At 53.0% G+C, this 17,303-nt stretch overlaps 1 protein-coding gene across 6 annotated transcripts in view; it reads left to right on the forward strand.

The window, feature by feature from the left end:
* The window catches only part of HIP1 (huntingtin interacting protein 1), a 148,857-nt gene that overhangs the window by 46,527 nt on the left and 85,027 nt on the right, over positions 1-17,303 (forward strand). Inside the window, exons 1-2 of one of the 6 annotated variants that reach the window (XM_070231709.1) lie at positions 14,739-14,916; positions 15,994-16,055. The exons of 2 other annotated variants lie outside the window; for them this stretch is intronic. Coding sequence is in view for 1 of the 4 variants with exons in the window: in XM_005598679.4 (XP_005598736.1) it covers positions 14,899-14,916 (18 nt within the window). In the remaining 3 variants the exon portion in view is untranslated. Of the gene's footprint in view, positions 1-14,393; positions 14,917-15,993; positions 16,056-17,303 lie in introns of those variants that run through there. 3 more of the 6 variants (XM_070231711.1, XM_005598679.4, XM_070231710.1) reach the window with 3 other exon arrangements.

The following is a 17,303-nucleotide window of genomic DNA, read 5'->3' on the forward strand; positions in this document are numbered from 1 at the left end:
TTGGGGATTGCAGAGCCCCCCGTGTATGCCCCAGAACTCAAATAGGGCCTGGCACATCGGTTAAACGATTTCTTGCATGCATTCATTCATTCAATCACTGTTAATTGAGTGGCTTCTCTGTGCCAGGCACTGGCTGGAGGCTGGGATTCAGCCATGAACAAGACAGAGAAAAAGGCCCTGGCCTCATCCTCACTCATTGGTCCAACAGCAAGTCCAACTCCTTTCCCATTCTTTTGGTACCAGCTCTAGACCTTTTAAAAACACAGCAAGAAATGCTGGTGGAGAGCTTGTATTTTAAGGAGGTGTCTCCATCTTTAAGGAGAAAAATGGACTTTAAAATGTAAAACAAAGAACAGGCCAGGTACTTTGCAAGTCAAGGAGCTTGAAACTCCATGAGGGGAGCCTTTTTTAGGAATTCCTTTGTGGGAGGAGGAGAGAGAAAAGATTCCAGAGATTCCCCCCACTGCCATCCCCAGGAAACATAAGAGAGCCGTGGCCCCCAGGCCTCTTCTTAGAGGTGTTTAGGGAAGAGAGGGAGTAAGACTGCCACCAGCCTCTCGGCAACACCAGATCTAACTAGGAATGGTGCCAACTGACACCTTGGCCCCACTTTGGCCCCACTGGGAGACAGAGGTCTGCTTATCTGGTTTGGTCATTGAGCCCTGCCTCCCAGGAGCCCTCCAAGGTGGCCCAGGAGCTCATGGCCACTGAGCACACGTCCCATGCACTGGATGTCAATCATCTCATTTAACCCTCTCCACATCCCTTGATCATTTCCACAAAATGGGCCCAGGGAGGCAGGACCTCGGTCTAGGTCATGCAGCAATGCATGAGAGAGCCAGAATCCTTGCCCTACCAAGACGCTAGTTGGGTAGATCCTAGGAGCCAGGCAAAGGGAGGTGCAGCAAGGCTGATGGGGCAAGGATTGGCAAGAGACTTTACGTAATAAAACCTGTTACACCCACAAGGACAGATTTTATTATTTATTAATAAACTTAGCTTTAAAGGAAACTTTTAGGAGCTCAGGAAATTTTATGGGCACTAATACTTTCCTAAGTACTTTCACATATGTTATTTTTCACTTGATCCTTAAAACAACCTCTTGTAAAAGCAATATTTTTCATACCCATCTTACGGGCAGAGAAAACTGTAGCTCACAGAGAGTAAGATGGCTCACGTGATACTACTAGTGTGTGTGTGAGGCGTGACGTGGGGGGGGTCTGACAGGTGTGGGCAACAACCTTATCAAGTGTTTCATTGCCAGTGGGATTTTCAGAGTAGAGGTGACCCCAGCCTGGGGGAGGGGCAGGAATTCCTTAGCTTAATGAGGTCACGGTGGTTTTTTTTCCCCAAGTCTTTATAGTGATGCTCACTTAATGATGGGGATACGTTATGAGAAATGCATCACTTAGGCAATTTGTCATTGTGCAAACATCATAGGGTATACTTACACACACCTAGATAGCATAGCCCACTACACACCTAGGCCATATGGTACTGATCTTATGGAACCACTGTCGTATGTGCAGTCATCATTGACCAAAACGTCGTTATACGGCACATGACTATAATAGTGAAATTATGTGTTCTACTGAATACAATTAACATATATATATATATATATGTATATGTTATTTACCAATCTTTTCTCTAGAACGTGAAGTAAGTGTTGCCTCTATACTATCACCATTTATTAAAGGGATTGTCACCTCTAGTGATGTCAGTATATTTAGTAATGGCAGAATTTTTCCCATACATACGCTTCAAGGACCTCACCTGAAGTTTGGAAGAGGGCTGGGCTTGGAATGAGAGCAGGTTCCTGCCCTCAAAGGGTCAGCCGGCCCAAGTATTCCCACCAGAGCTAGAGATGTGCACGGCGTGCCATGGGGAGACCAAGCCAGCCTGGGAAGACTCCACAGAAGTGATAAGCAGGGGTGTGTTTCTCTGCCAGGGGAAGGGATGCAGAGAAAAGGAAAGAGGTGGCCTTGTAGGGAGAGGGGCCGGCTGAGGCAAAGGCCCTGTGGCAGGAGTGATGTGAGACGATGCTTGGGGGGAGGCAACAAGCCAGAGGAAGGCCCTTGGGGTCCCTCTTGAAAGCTGTGCATGGGGACCTCTTGGGGTTTTTAAGGAGGTAACCTGGCCTGTTTCTGAATGACCCCTGAGGTGGCAGGTGGGGGGTCTGGAGGTGAGGAGACTGCTGTCCCCAGCATCTTACCCCCTAAGACCATGATGCCATGACAGAGTGGACTCTGACCCTAGAGGCTCTGCTGAGGCCTGTGGGGTGCTCAGCCTGGGAGGACTTGAGAGAGGAAGGAGCAGCCCTGAGGGAGGTGCACAGACCTGGAAAGAGTGGGCCTCAGACCACTTTGACCGGGGCCAGCTGCACGAGGGTGGTAGGCAGTGAGGGCTTTGGGAATTCCAGCTCCTCTCCTGGTGCCCCCCCCGCAAGTCCTCTGCCACAGGGGCCCTGCTGAATCTGCTTGGAACACCTTTGTATGTCACTTCCTGCAGGAAGATGTCCCTGGCCTCTTGCTCCTTCCCCCACCTTCCCCCAGCCCCTCCTTGGTGCTCCCTGGGCACCTGCACCATCTTCTTATGCAGGTAACCTCCACATTGTCTTAAAGTGATTGGGGGCCTGAGACCCTGGCTTCATTTGTCTCAGTAGTCACAGCACTTAACCCGGTGCCATGCATACAGTAGACACTCAATAAAGGTTTACTGGATGGAACAGAAGGGAGATGGAACCCAGTAAGGGCTGGGTTAATATGTACAGGGTGTCGAGGGCAGAGGAGCAGCCAGGGGGCAGGCGGGTGTTGGGGAGGGGGCGGGTCGAGGGGGGCCCGTGCAGAGAGGAGTGTTGCTGGCAGGGAAAGGCTAGATTCTAGAGGGGTCTGGATCTGACTCAGTGGGCAGCCAGAGAAACAACACACACGCACACACGCACACAGATTGATTGATTGATGATAGGGAACTGACTCATGCTGCCATCTGCGAGCTAAGACCCCAGGAGAGCCGGTGGTGTAATTCAGTCTGAGTCCCAAGGCCTGAGAACTAGGGGAGCCATTGGTGTAAGTCCCCAGCCGGGAAGAAGACCAAGGTCCCAGCTGCAGCTGTCAGGCAGAGAGAGCTGAACTCTCCCTTCCTCTGCCTTTGTGTCCTCTTCAGGCCCTCGACGCAGGATGGTGCTCACCACGCTGGGGAGGCCTTCCTCTGCACCCAGTCCACCGATGCAAATGCTGATCTCATCCGAAACACCCTCACAGACACTCCTGGATATAATGTTTAGCCAAATATCTGAGCACCCTGTGACCCAGTCAAGTTGACCCATCAAAGTAGCCATCACACTAGGATAGGTGATTTCAGTGTCAACTGGCGTCACTGAGCACCTCCTGTGAGCGGAGCTGTGAGCCTCCATTTGCAGAATACCCAAGAGTGGGTGTTCCCCTGCTTACAGGAGGAGGGGCTACGTCTCAGCCTTCACACCCAAGGGAGGCAGAGCCTCTTCCACGCCCATCCTTGGCAGGCGTTGGGTTGTGGATACACCTTTCTGTAATTTTACCTCTTTTCCACCCCAGGCCTTCTGTGGCTTCATATTCTATCCTACTCCATACACTACTTTAAATGACAGTATAATTAACATATGTATGGTGCTATAATAGAAACTATAGCCAATTCTTACATAACACTAGGCAGGCCAGGCAATTTTCCAAAGGGTTTTACGTACATTAACTGGACTTGTTTTGCAGATGGGAAAATTGAGGCACAGAGAGGTTGAGTGACTTGCCCAAAGCCACACATGGCCAGGGTTCCAGCCCAGGGTCTCATCTGACTTTCCCAGTGACCTGCCCAAGGCTGTACAGCAAGAGAAGGCTGGAGGGAGGACATGAACTGGGGACTCTGATTTCAAAGCCTCTCTTCATTCGGCCCCCCTACTCTGCCTTCAGAATCCTGGGCTGCTTTTACTGTGAGGAGGGTCCTTGAAGACCCTCTCACTCCTCCTTCTCACGCAGGCCCAGTGCTCAGAGGTGCCCCCGCCCCATCGTGCCTGTGTGAGCAGCTCCTCCTGCTAACTGGCTTTTGTACAGAGCCCATGTCGCGGCGTTTAAAAAGAAATGTGTGGGATGAATAAGCACCTAAAAATAACTCAGGATCAATTTTTTGGGGGGGAGGAGGACTGTGTTTTCCTTTCTTTTCCCTCTTCTTCCTCCCTCTGCCCCCAAGGCCCATAAATTGCTGCTGGTTGACAGCTGGGCCAGGCTGGCTTCCTGTAAGGCTGTAATAACATGGAATTAGTCTGGCTGCCGCCTCTCCAGTGCGGAAATGCCGGCGCTTGGTCACTACAGACATCCCTGAGTTGATAGCCCCTGCCCTGGTCCACGCCCCTGGGACAGGTCTTTGCTTATTTGATAACTGGGCAGAGACACATTCCAGTAGTTGACCTCCTGGGGAGAAGCAGTGGAAAAATTCCTCCGAGTGAGAGGCTGGCAGCTTCTGGGCTGGGCCGTTTGAGGATGCCCCCAAATTCCTGCCTCCAGGGAGGAGCCGGAAGGGCAGGGGCAGAGAGCTCTGGCAGCCTGGGCCTCCTGAGTCGAGGTTTCCAGGCCATCTGCTGACTAAGGGGCTTGGCTGAGTGGCTCCCGTCTGTCTCGGTGCCTCTAACAGGCCCCCTCACCCCCACTGGCCACCCACAGCCTGCCTGGAGAGGCTTTAGAAACCCAGCGGATCTTTGCTGCCTAGACCCACCGGCTGAGAGCGGTGTCCTGAGACCAGGCCATCTTTCTTGCTCAGTGGGTCTCTCTTGCAGAGTCGATATGGGTTCTAGGGGCACACTAGGCATTTCTGTGTCACTCAGCCAGGGGGTCTGTCTTTCCCCCGTGATGTCAAATGTGTGAAGAGGACCCACGGACACCCATGTTTAATATGGTCTGGGGGGGTGTGGAATGGCAGTGTAAAGAGAGAAAAGAAGTCTACCGGGGGAGAGGGTTCCGAGGTCCCCCCTTACACTGAGCCTTTGGTTAAGGGATGGAAAATTCCAAGTGGAGGCTCAGAAATTCCCAGTGTAGGAGAAGTGGTAAGGGAGGTGCTTCGTTTCTTCATCTCCTGCACCCCTGGGCTGCAGCGAGGCGTGGGGCAGGGGTTCCTGAGCCCCAGCTGCAGTCATCCAGTTGTTCCCAGTCTTGGCTGCACACCAGCATCTCCCAGGGGAGCTTTAAAATGCTGATGCCCAGGCTGTCCCCATGCCACTTACATCAGCATTCCTGGGGCCGGGCCCAGGTTTCCCAGGTGACTACAGTGTGCAGCTGGGGCAGAGAGCCACCGCTGGCAACGACAGCCACCGTTTCCCTCCACCCTCTGCCTTGCTTCCTAACTTCTGATTTCCTGGCACCACGTCCTACATCACGGGGGCTTGGTAAATAATGTGGAGGGATGCTGTGCTGTTGATGGTGATGCTGATGGCTTAGGCCACATTCTAAGGGCAAGAAGCGTTCGAAAAGCGCTTTTCTAGGACTTCATTAAAAAGTGTCCCTAAAGATATTGAAGGGAAAGGATCAGTTTGAAAGTTGCACTTAAGGTCCAAAAGGGTTAAAAACAAAACTTCCCCTTAGCCCATCGCCAGCAAAATGGTCCATCCTCTGAGAGCTCTGCAGCCCTCACCTGGGCCTGGCCTGAGCCGGGTTCTCGTCCTTGGAACCAAGGTCTTCCTCTGCCCCTCCTTCATCCCTGTGGCTGGCTTGTCTCTCCCCTTGCTCACTTCTTGAAGCCCTGGCCCCGATTCAGGCTCCTGCCTTCCTGCCTCGCCCTGACCGCCGCGGCTTCCAGTCTGGCTCCCCTCCAGAACCTCCCAGGCACCACTCCCAGCGGCTGGCCTCAGACACAGCTGAGCATGAGAATCCATGGGCTAGGGGGACCATAGGAGCATCACCTGGCCTGCCCTCTACCACGTGACTCCCCTCCACCCTCACCAGTGCTCCGCCAGCCTCAGCCTGAGCTCCAGATGTTAAGAGGAGTGTAGTCCTGCTTTCTCTCATGTCCCTGTGTGGGTCTTCCCACACAGCAGCCTGCCTGGCTTTCTCTTGCCTCCATGGCAGAGCCCAAGTTTCTAGCAGGAACTCCCCCTCCCTCCCATGCGTCTGCTCAGTGAGATGTCTCTGCTTCCGCACAGCCGCGCTGGGCCTGTTCCACTTGGTCACACTTGGCCACACTGCCCATTGTGGTCACCCCTGCTGCCCGGTCTTCCTGCACACGCCCTAGTCTTTCCCACCACACATCTCCCTTCACAGCTCTGTCCACATGCTGCTCTCTTGGGACCCCACAGGAGTAAAGTGGCATGGGCAGGTGCCCATGGCGCTTCTCTAAATGGGGGCCTGGGGCCATCCCTGTCTGTGCAGACAAGCCAGCTGCCCACCAGGACCAGCAGGGGCCTGGGAGCAGCCCTGCACTGCCCGGCCCGTCTCGTCCTCCTGAATTGCCTGAGAACTCTGGGAGCACTTCTGGTTTTCTCCATTTGGAACTGTCATCTGCCCACTCATCCACCCTCTCTGTGTATCCATGCCTCTGAAAGAAGCACGTTTCTGGGATGGCTTAGCAGCTGCAGCAGCCGAAATCCTAGAGGCATTTCCACTGGTAGGCAGGACTAGAACAGAATTCTAGATTTCAAGGTGTATGGATGATAAAACCGGGGCTAAGGCCCACGGGTTCATGCACATAAGTGTTCCAGAATGAGGGGTGCACCCCAGACTGCTGGCCCTTCCTCTTAGGAGACCCCCAGCCCTTTCCCTGACCAGGGGGGTATATTTCCAGGTACTTTCTCTAGTCGGCTGCACTCCTGGGCTCCTGGGTATCCCCTGGAAAGCCCTTGGTCCTGGAGGGGGCCTGATGATTGCAGAACACTTGACCTTTCCTGGCTCCAAGTGGCACTTCAGGCCTCATCTCATTACTCATTTATGTTGCTGCTCCCGAGGCTCCCCAGGGGCAGCTTTGACATCCCCAGCTGGTGCCTAGAGAGTGTCCTGGGGCTGACACATCCCAGCTGATGGAGAGGCTTCTGTGGCCACACTTCTAGCAGGCTGACTGACTGTCAGGTGACAGTGATCCAAGCCCCTGCTGTGCCCGAGTTTCCCCCTGGGAAGGTGGACCGTGGATACAGAGGGAAAGCAGGGAACCTGCAGGCAGACGACCTGTAGTAACCACTCTCTATGGGACCTTGGGAAGTCACTAGTCTCTCTGTGGCTCAGCATCCACATCTGTAGAGAGAGCAGCGTGAGCTTGGGAAGATTAGACAGGACAGCATAGGCAGAGCATCGGGTCTGGTGCCTGGCACATTACAGGTGAGTTCCTTGCTCCTGTGCACCTTGTGATGGGCAAAGCACGGCACAGAGGTTTATTAGGGTTAATGCAGGCTCAACAACACATCACTGTGTCCACACTTCAGTAGCTAAGTCTTCATTGAATGACTGCTTGGAGGCCAGGCCAGAGCCCTTGCGAGGATTTGGTGGCACTGTGCCTGCCCAGTGCTGACAGTAGAGATTTGGAGATGCTGCTGTTTGGGCTGTCTTGTGAATATCAATACACGTGTGGCTGGTCTAGGTGAGAGGAGAGCTGGTGGCCCATCAACAGGGAAGCCAGGGGTTCCCGCAGGCACCTGGCTGTGGCGTGAGCCCAGGACTCTGATCAGGTGACTCACCTGGCCCTTCAGGACCACCAAGGATGAGGCTTCTGGGGGCAGCTGTGGAAACTCAGAAGGCTGAGATCAGAACTCGGTAGGCATGTCCAGGTGGGGAACCTCTGTTCCACCAACTGCCCCTACCAGCCTGGGGTTTCCCCAGGAGAGTCACTCAGCTTCACATTTTACTGTTTCCATGTCACCAGTACCTGGATACTGGTGAGAGGTTCCCATAAAATGAATTTCGCATTTTAAAAGCAAATAACTAGGATTCTGCATAAAATTAGAGGTATGCTCCAAGAGGTCAAGAGAAAGACTTCCCAGTGGTTCCGTCTGAACAGTTTTGCCTAGGAAAATGTTGAGATGGAAGCTGAAGCTGTCTGTAACCCACAGTGGCAATTTTAGTCCCTACCTAGCAGTTCACTCTCCTTTCTAGCACTTTCTTAACTCTGGGGTCTCCCATCTGCGTTCTCTGCTTATCTTACTTCACCTCGTTCCCCTGTGGCTGTGGGATTTTCTCGGTCATGTCCTAGAATCTCATTCATTGTACAGCTTCCTGCCTAAGCTGCAATCATTTTCTTTCTGTCTGGTGTTTATGGTCAATATTTATTTTAACTTCAGCTTTAGAATTTGGGATACCTGGAACAATGCCAGGTTTCTCTAAAATATAGGCCTGTGTAGTGTGTTAATGATGAAAACTGTGTTCAGAGAAATGTTTAAATTACTTAAGGAATCATTTCTTTTTTTATTATTCTTTATTGCAGTAACATTGGTTTATAACATTACGTAAATTTCAGATGTACATCATTATATTTCGATTTCTTGTAGATTATAGCATGTTCGCCACCCAAAGACTAATTACAGTCCATCACCACACATGTGCCTAATCACCCCTTTCACCCTCCTCCCTCCCCCTTCCCCTCTGGTAACCACCAATCCAATCTCTGTCTCTATGTGATTGTTTGTTGGTGTTTTTATCTTCCACTTATGAGTGAGATCATACTATTTGACTTTCTTCCTCTGACTTATTTCACTCAGCATAATACCCTCAAGGTCCATCCATGTTGTCACAAATGGCCAGATTTCATCATTTCTTATGGCTGAGTAGCATTCCATTGTGTGTATATACCACATCTTCTTTATCCATTTGTCCCTTGATGGGCACGTAGGTTGCTTCCAAGTCTTGGCTATTGTGTATAATGCTGCAATGAACATAGGGGTGCAGGTATCTTTATGCCTTTGCGTTTTCAAGTTCTTTGGATAAATACCCAGCAGTGGGATAGCTGGATCATATGGTAGATCTATTCTTAATTTTTTGAGGAATCTCCATCCTGCTTTCCATAGTGGCTGCACCAGTTTGCACTCCCACCAGCAGTGTACGAGGGTTCCCTTCTCTCCACATCCTCTAAGGAGTCATTTCTTAGGGCCCATCCTCAAATACCCACAGCAGATAAGCCTATAGTACAGCAGCACACTCAGCCCAGGGAGAGGGGATGGGATTGAGGTCCAAGTGGCAGCTAGCAGGCCCTGCATTGGAATTACAGGTGCCCAGTACCTGGATCTGGGAATCTATGCACATCACTCAGGGGAAGGAAGAGAAGGCAGTGGAATTCAGCATACTCACAATTAATTCACAAGGTTTTAGAATGAAGAGCAACCCCATAAATAAAAATACACTCTAATGCTAACATAGTTTAAACTGCCTGCCGACGCGGGTGAGAACAGGTACCGCACGGGCAGGACAGTGCCAGATGCGTGGGGCGCTGCACAGCACAGCTTAGCATGATCCCAAAGTGGGGGCTCCGAGTCGGGCCCCTGCAATACACTGCCTGCCTTCAACCCTGGCTCCCCTGCCTATTAGCTGTGGGACCCTGGGAAAGTCACTTAACCTCCCTGGGCTTCAGTTCCTTCTCTGTAAAATAAGGATAATAATAGTAAGACTTAGTATACAGGGTTTTTGCGGGGACCAAAAGAAACAATACTTGTCAAGTGCTTGTCATAGTGTCTGGCACATGTTAAGAACTCAATAATCAGCTATTACCTATCTGTTATTAGTATCAGTTATTATTCATAGCAGGACACAAGTGCCCCCTCTCCCCCAGCAGCACCCACTTTCCCACTTAGATGTGATGTGGTACCCTTCAGGCATTCTGAGATACACTCTACATCTAGGAACTCTTGTGTTTCTTGAGTTTTTTGTGTTGTTGTTGTTGTTTTTTTTCCAGCTTTTATATGTAATCATGCCCCTGAAAGGGAGGTGGCAGAAGGCTCTTCCCACTGGAGTCAAAGTGACTCCTTGAAAAGGCCACATTCTGCCCAAGGAAAGCCCAGTGGGAATACTCTGTGATGGAGCCAATAGGACCACAGGCTGCGCTGGGATCTCAGTAGCCCGGCCAAGGCTCTGCTTGCAGAGATGCCCATGGGAAGATTAGGAGCCACTCAGCTAGTGGTTGTCGGCTGATGTCCCTGCAGCTCAGCCGGTTAGGTCAGTGGCTTTAGTTACTTATTTTTTCTCCCTATAAACCTATTCATGTTTACTGTCATTTTAATCAGAGTGACTACTGTCATCTTTGGCTTTTTATCCTTCTTTTGTATGATTTAAGCTTTAAAAAAAATTATCCAGGACTTTTCAGGAACTAGCCACCAAGTAAATGGAGACCAAGTGTGTCGAGCTGAGCCTGGGGCCAGCCTCCCACTGTGCCATGTGCCTTCTATGCATTGGTTTGCTTAATTCCCACATCAACCCTGGGAGGCATAATACTTATTAGCCCAACTTTTCAGGTGAGTAAATTGAAATTCAGAGAGGCAAAGGAACGAGAATGTAACGCAGCCAGAATTCAACTTGAGATCTGTCTGACTCTAGGGCCTACACTTTCTTTCTTCTTTAATATCCATCGTTATTATGCAAGTAATAATATTTCATCCTGTTCTCCGTTGCAAATATGCGAATACTATAAGCTAAGTTAAAGCACCTTAGGACCTCCCTCCCATCTCATTGCCTTCCCCAGGCTTCAGTCTACACTCTTTCTTCTACAACACCTCACCTGAAAAATAGATGGTGGAATAATAATACCCATTCTGTCTGCCTTACCCAGATTTTTAAGGATCCAATGAGATAATGGACAAAAAGACATTTTGTAAACTTTGCAGCCCTCTGCATATGCTAAGTGTTAGTGGTAACATAGTAACATACAGCACATAAGGCCTTTGTAGGGAGTACTGTGTAGTTCAAACCTTGTTACTGGGAATGAATGGAATCTCAGCCTGTAAGGTACTCTGTAAGGTCCCGCTTGAGTTAAGTGTGCTATTTGTAGGGCTCGGCTGCAGAATCACGGTTCTCCAGTAGGTGTCACCCTCTACCAGGACAGGTCCTCTGCACCTCCTGTACAGGCCTCGAGCGTCCATTCTGTACTTTTTAGTTGATGTTAAAGGTGGAGCAGAGATGTGGGTGTGGAATCCCGCTGAAAAGAGCCCTGGGGCAGGTTAGCAAGGGGCGGGGCACTCAGGATGCAGGGCTAGTGAAGCCCAGCCTCTACCTGAGGGAGCTCACAGGTGAGCAGGGAGAGCCCAGGGCATGGACCATCCATCCCAGAGTGATGCAGGCCAAACCCAGGGGCTGTCTATTATAGCAAGGGTCTCCTGAGTGACCCGCTATGTCTGGATGGGTCAGGGATGGCTTCACAGAGAAGGTGACATCTGAGATGGATCCTGAAGGGTGAGAAAGAATCTTCCAAGCTGAGAAAGCGGGAAGGGCATTCCAGGAGCATCCTGAGCTCTCGTGAGCAATTTGATGGGCCAGGACTTCGCTGATGGGGTGGAGCAGGGAGGATGGGAGAAGGCAGACTAGAATGGAGGGAGATGAGGCCAGATTCATAAGGACCTGGAGTGGTAATGCACCATGGGTCAGTCGGGAGTCGCAATTAGATGTGTGGAAGATGAATTAAGAAGAGATTGGAGGCAGGGAGGCCATCAGGAGGCCGTTGTTGAAAGTCTTAGCCAGCGCAGGAGCAGTCTGTATTGGGAGGAAAGACACAGATTGGAAGCTATTTGCTAGAAAGAATTGCATGGTTTTGGGGCCTGATTAGATGAAGTAGGAGTGGGGGGTTGTCAATGGAAGAAGTAAGGTTGACTTTGAAGTTTCTAGCTCCAGCAACTAAGTGGAGGTGGAGCCACTAGTTGAGATAGAAAACAAAGGAGAGGGAACAGAATGTGAAAACAGAGGGAAAAGAAAATTTTGTCATTAGACTCCTTGAGTATGAGGTGCCCATAAGACTGAGACCACCCCCGCTCCGAGTTGGAGATGTCCAGTGGGCTCTCACATATAGTGGCCTGGAGCTGGTGCAGAAAGGACGCAGTAGCAGCCTGAGGGCCACGGCATTCTTATTTCTGGACTCAGTTTCTCTTTCTGTCCAATTTATTCAAAAGAGGCTCCCCCTTCTGGGGCCCACAGCCCCAGATCATGTGTGTTTCATGGTGATCTTGTATGTTTCAAATTGCTTGCCTCAGTGGTGGTTATAGCTAGAAATGTCTTTCCTTAATGACCTGAGACCATGGGATGTTTCATGGCACAACCACTCTGGAATGGGGACTCCCCAGGCAGGCCCTTCCTCATCACCTCTTCTCGAAATCTGAACCTATCTCCCCAAGATGAATGGTAGGAAAGGCAGGCTCCCAAAGGTGTTTGTGTGCTGGGCGGGCCCAGCAGGTCATGGTTAACCAAGGCAGAGAAGCCCAATCTCTTAAGAAGCTGTTTGCTCCTTCCCTGTTCCTTGCCTGTTCCAGCTGCTCGTGGCTGCCAGCATTTCTCAGCTTATGGCTCCATCCCTCCAGTCTGCCCTTGTGGTGCACGGTCGGTCGTGCCTCTTCTGAGTCTGAGCTCCCTCTATAAGGAGTCATGTGATTGCTCCTAGGTCCCCCTGGATCATGCAGGATCATCTTCCTGTCTCAGAATCCTTAATCATGTGTGCACGGTCTTTGCCATATAAGGCAGTATTTATAGGTTCCAAGGATTAGGACCTGATATCTTTGGGGGCCATTGTTCAGCCTACTAAAAGTGGGCTTTGGGAAAGTTCTTTCATTCGACCTTTACCACCTGTGTGCAAAGTGGGTGTCACTATCTCCCTTTTAGCAATGAGAAAACGGGCTTTGCCAGCTGAGGTGCCAAGACCTAGTAGGAGACGTTGATCTGTTGATGAACCCCAGACCTAAGTGTTCATAATATTTTTTAAACATATAGAATCTATCCATCTTTTTTTTTAGAAAAAAACATGGTGGTACATTTCATCAAGCAGCAGATAATCCCAAACTTATTTCTGCATTGAGTGACTCAGGCTAGTTCCCCCGGCTTTGCTCTCCGTTGGGTGTCAGTGTTGGAGGATGAGGACAAGGGGGCATGCTTCCCTTCTGCCTCCCACTGCCCTTGGGTTCACTCTTAAGGACATGAGTTGGTAGAAGGGACAGTGGGAGCCCAGCACACCAGGACAGCCCAGGGCAGCCCTCCTGACTTTCCTGGCTGGGGCACAGCACAGGAGAAGCTGGGCTTGCCAGGGGCAGCCCTGGGAGGGGCGTCAGTCAGGGTTAGACAGAGAGACCTGAAGCTGAGGGACCCTTTCCTGGGCTCCAGAGCCGGGAAATGGAAATAGCCAACACCACAAAAGCCCCTTACATTCCTGTACTCAGCTTTTACATCTTTTATAGCATGGTGTTCTCACATCCCCCTAGGAGGGAGGCAGAGAAAGAGTCTCTATTTCATAGATTGAGCACTCAGAGAGAAGGGGAAGGGGCTGGCTAGGTCTGCCCAGCAGGCCAGGGGGCCAGGATGGGGGGCTTGCCAGTGCTGCATTCTCGGCCTGTGGTGTGGGTCCAGAGCACCAGGGCTGTGGCTGGGTCCCATCACGTGTTCGCTGGAAAGGATTTTAGAAGCTGGATGCTCTGTGGCAGCACGGGAAGCTCTTTCCAGCTTGGGCTGCACTGTCCTTACTGAGGTTTCTCCTGCCCCCAGTCCGTGCCAGGTGTGTGACCTGGACTCACTGCCCTCTGTGTAAAGCAGGGTTGGTATAAGTGGACTCAGGTCCCTGCTGACTCAGCTGTGACCAAAACCTTCCTGCGCATCTGAGGATTTGAGGCAGCCTGTGTGGAAGCCATAGGCTTGGGCACCCAGGCTTTTTCTGGAGACTGTGTCCCAAAAGAGCATTTGGCGGGAGCCCCTTTGCGCCATCAGCTGCATCTCCTGCGGAGCGGAGCGACTGCCTCCCATTTCTCTAAGGGCGGTGGAGGCATTGAGGAAGGAATGGAGATTCAGGGATTCCGGCTGGAGAGAAAGGAGCTCGGCGCTCAGGGCAGACATCATTTAGAAGCCACTTTCCCTCTCGCAAGGAAGGGCTGGGCTCTGGCTCACTTGCGGGGGGCCTCAGGGCCTCCTGGGGATACCTGTTCTACTTCCTTCTATTCGCCCATCTGTTTGGAGACCCCAGCCTCATCTGGGCGTCCCCTCCGGATTAGCCGCGGGAGGCCAACAACTGGCTCTGAATTCCGCCTTTGTCCAGCGAAGCCAAGTGGGGAGGGGCCGAGCGGACCCCCTGCCCCCACTGGAATGTCGGCTCGCGGCGCCCCCCAGCTCTCCCTCCTTTTCAGCCGCCTCCCCCGCTCACTTCCTGAGTCCCACCGATCCCACCACCCAAACGCGCACACGCGCGCGCACACTCACACACACACACTCACACTTCCTGGCGGGCCCCGCCGCCTCGCTGCCGGCTCGGCGATCCCGGCCGCCGGGGCTCGGGGAGAAGCGACCTTTTGTTATTCAAATCACACCCTCGCCGCGCGCCCGCCCGGGCCCCAGGCTCCGGCCCCGGGAATCCGTCCATCGGTCCCCGCCCCCGACCGCGGGGCCCCCGCGCCACCCCCCCACCGCGGCGCCCCCAGCGGATTTCGGGATTCCCCAGCCCCCCGGGGGCTCGGCCGCGCCGGTGCGCCCGCGGGGCCGCGCCTCCCCCGCCCCCGGTGCGCGCTGCGGCTCCGCGCTCGGCCCCCTCCCCCTCCCGTCCCCTCCCCCTCCCCTTCCTTTCTCCGGTCCAGCCTCGGTCCTGCCGCCGCCGCCGCCGCCTTCCCCGGTCCGCGGGGGCCCTGCCGGCCGCCTTCCCCGCAGCATGGCACCATCGGGGCTGAATTAGCCGGGAGCAGCATTTGGGGGAAGCGGGATCTCAAGGGGTGGGGGGTGCCCTGCAGCCTCGGTCATGGATGTGAGCAAGATGGTAAGTGAAGAGCTGGGGCTCAGCCCTGGAGTCGCCCCCGCCCCCTCACCCCCCCACGCCAGTCCGCTTGATCCATTGAAAGTTTCTGGATTGTTGATCCTGCCTGTTGGCCCCAACTGCAGGCGTGCTGGAGGAGGGAGCCGGGCCAGGATTCCGGAGGCGGCTGGCGGACAGGGATGGGGCTCCCGGTTTCCCGCCGCGCTGCCGCCAGGGCTGCCTGGGAGAGCTCGCTAGACTCCAAGGAGAGGGCTGTACAGCTCACCTCCCAGTTTAGGAAGCCAGCCTGGTGGTGGGAGGGCAGGGCAGCGGGAGGAGGGCTCGTCCTACCCCTGAGGAGCCCCCGCTCGGACACCTATTTGAGATTTATGAGAAGATTTTTGGACCGAGCCCGTGGGCAGGGGGGCACAGGTGGGCGGCCTGGAAGGGCGGCAGGGGAGCCAGGGCTTTAACCATCCTGGCAGGTGAAGGGGCAGGAATGGAATTTTGGGCGTAGATTTACCACTTGTAAGACCCGGCTGCCTTGGTCTGGGGAGCAGCCAGCACCTTTGCCTCCTCAGCATCTGAGTCCCTGAAGGGGGCTGCTCCCTCCCCCGGGGCATCCCTCCACCCGGAGGAACACAGTAGGAGCTGCAGTAGGAGCTGCAGTGCACTGATTGATAAGGAACAGCCCTCAAGCTGGATGCTTGAGGATAGCAAGATGTGGTTTGGGGGACTCTGAAGGGAGGGGGTCTCTGGGAGCGCTTGGAGGCCTGGGAACTGCGGGTTTTCCCTGGGGTCCCAGTTGGCTCCCACTGTGAAGAAAGACTTAACGGTTCCCTTGGGATCACTACCACCTTGACCTCAGCTTTAGACCAGGGTGCCCCTCCACACCAGCCTCATAGCCTTTAAGGGCCTGTGTGTCAGGCTGGAGAGATGCCCCAGAGATGCCCCGATGTTCTGTGCTTCGTGGGGGCCCCAGGGCTTCAGACCAAAGGAGCTGGGTTGGGGTGTGTCTGTGTGTCTGGGGAGAGGCCGGTCTGGGTCTGCCTCTCCCTTAGGGAAGAGAAGGTACTGGAATTTCATGTTCATCTTGTACAGAATCAGGCTGGTTTTCTCCAGAGAGTGCCTTTTTGAAGTAACCATCTTCGTGGAGAAGGCAGGTGAGCTCCTGGCCCTGCCGGCCTTTGCCATTCTATCTTGGGTAGGGGCCAGTGGGATGGGGAGCAGATGGTAGGTGAGAGTGATTCCTTCCCATGGCTGGAAACCAGTCTCAGACTGACCTGGGGCTGGGGGCTGGGGTGAGGGCCTCACTGGCTCCCGTCTTCATGTGACCTGGTATGCTGAGAGGCTGGACCACCATTCCCTATTTATATGCCATGAAAGTTCATTTTCTTTTAAAAAAGAAACTATTACTATTAGAACTACCTCACAAAAATCTTCTATTCAGCCATTGGGGCGGGGAGGTGGGAAACTGAGCAGCAGCTGGGCCCTTTCCTAGAGGGGTCTTAGCAAGACCGGAGTCACCTGCCTGGATTATGGTGGGGGCAACAGGGAACCTGAGCCACATCACCTCTGAGCTTCCTTCTGGCCCTGAGCTCAGGTTCCTTCCAAAGGACCAGCTCATAGGATTCAGGGACTTCTGTCTTTTGAGATCTGGGTCACTTCTGACACTACCACCTCCCTCCGTCCATCTCCTCATTGACTCATCAGCATTTATTGAATTCCTGTCATTTCTACAGCAAGTGCTGTGTGAAAGATGCAAAGAAACATAGCGCTTAGCATCTAGGTGAAGGGTCAGAGAGAAGTGGTCCAAGCTGACAGCTGTCAGTGGAAGCCCCCATCAGAAGGCCACAGCCCCATGGGCTATGGAGGTCCGTGGAAGGGCCGGGCTGCAGAGTTCAGAAGGAGGAGGAGCCCGAGGCTGGCTCTTCAGGGCCGGGTGGAGTTGGCAATTTTGAGAGCAGTGAGGGCATTGCCTGTGGGGAGAGTCACAGGAAGAGGAATGGGCAGAGCTCGTGGCGGAGGCTGAGGACGTCCGACTGGGACAGAGGTTTGAGGAAATGTTGAGATCATTGGTTGGGGCCAGACCAGAAAGGTCTTGAGTGCCAGCCAGCATTTCCCAACCTTGGTCTGTAGGCACCGAGAAACCTCTGGAGAATTCTGGGCAGAGGAGAGGCACAGGTATCGCCTCTTTCCTCTTTTAGCTTGGGGTCCAAACAAAAGTGATATTCGATTCTCATTAATCATTGAGCAGCCAAGCTCCTAGCTCAGAAACAATTGTCCTCTGCTCTTTGTAAAGAGCACAGACTCTGGACTGTGTCGCAAGGAGAACCCTCCACCCCCCAGGGATTGGCACCTGCTTCCCATTCCTGCAGAAGGCCCGAGTTACTTTCTATTCTGACCGTGAA

Source organism: Equus caballus, chromosome 13 (genome assembly GCF_041296265.1).
Source record: "Equus caballus isolate H_3958 breed thoroughbred chromosome 13, TB-T2T, whole genome shotgun sequence".
Taxonomy (NCBI): Eukaryota; Metazoa; Chordata; class Mammalia; order Perissodactyla; family Equidae; genus Equus; species Equus caballus.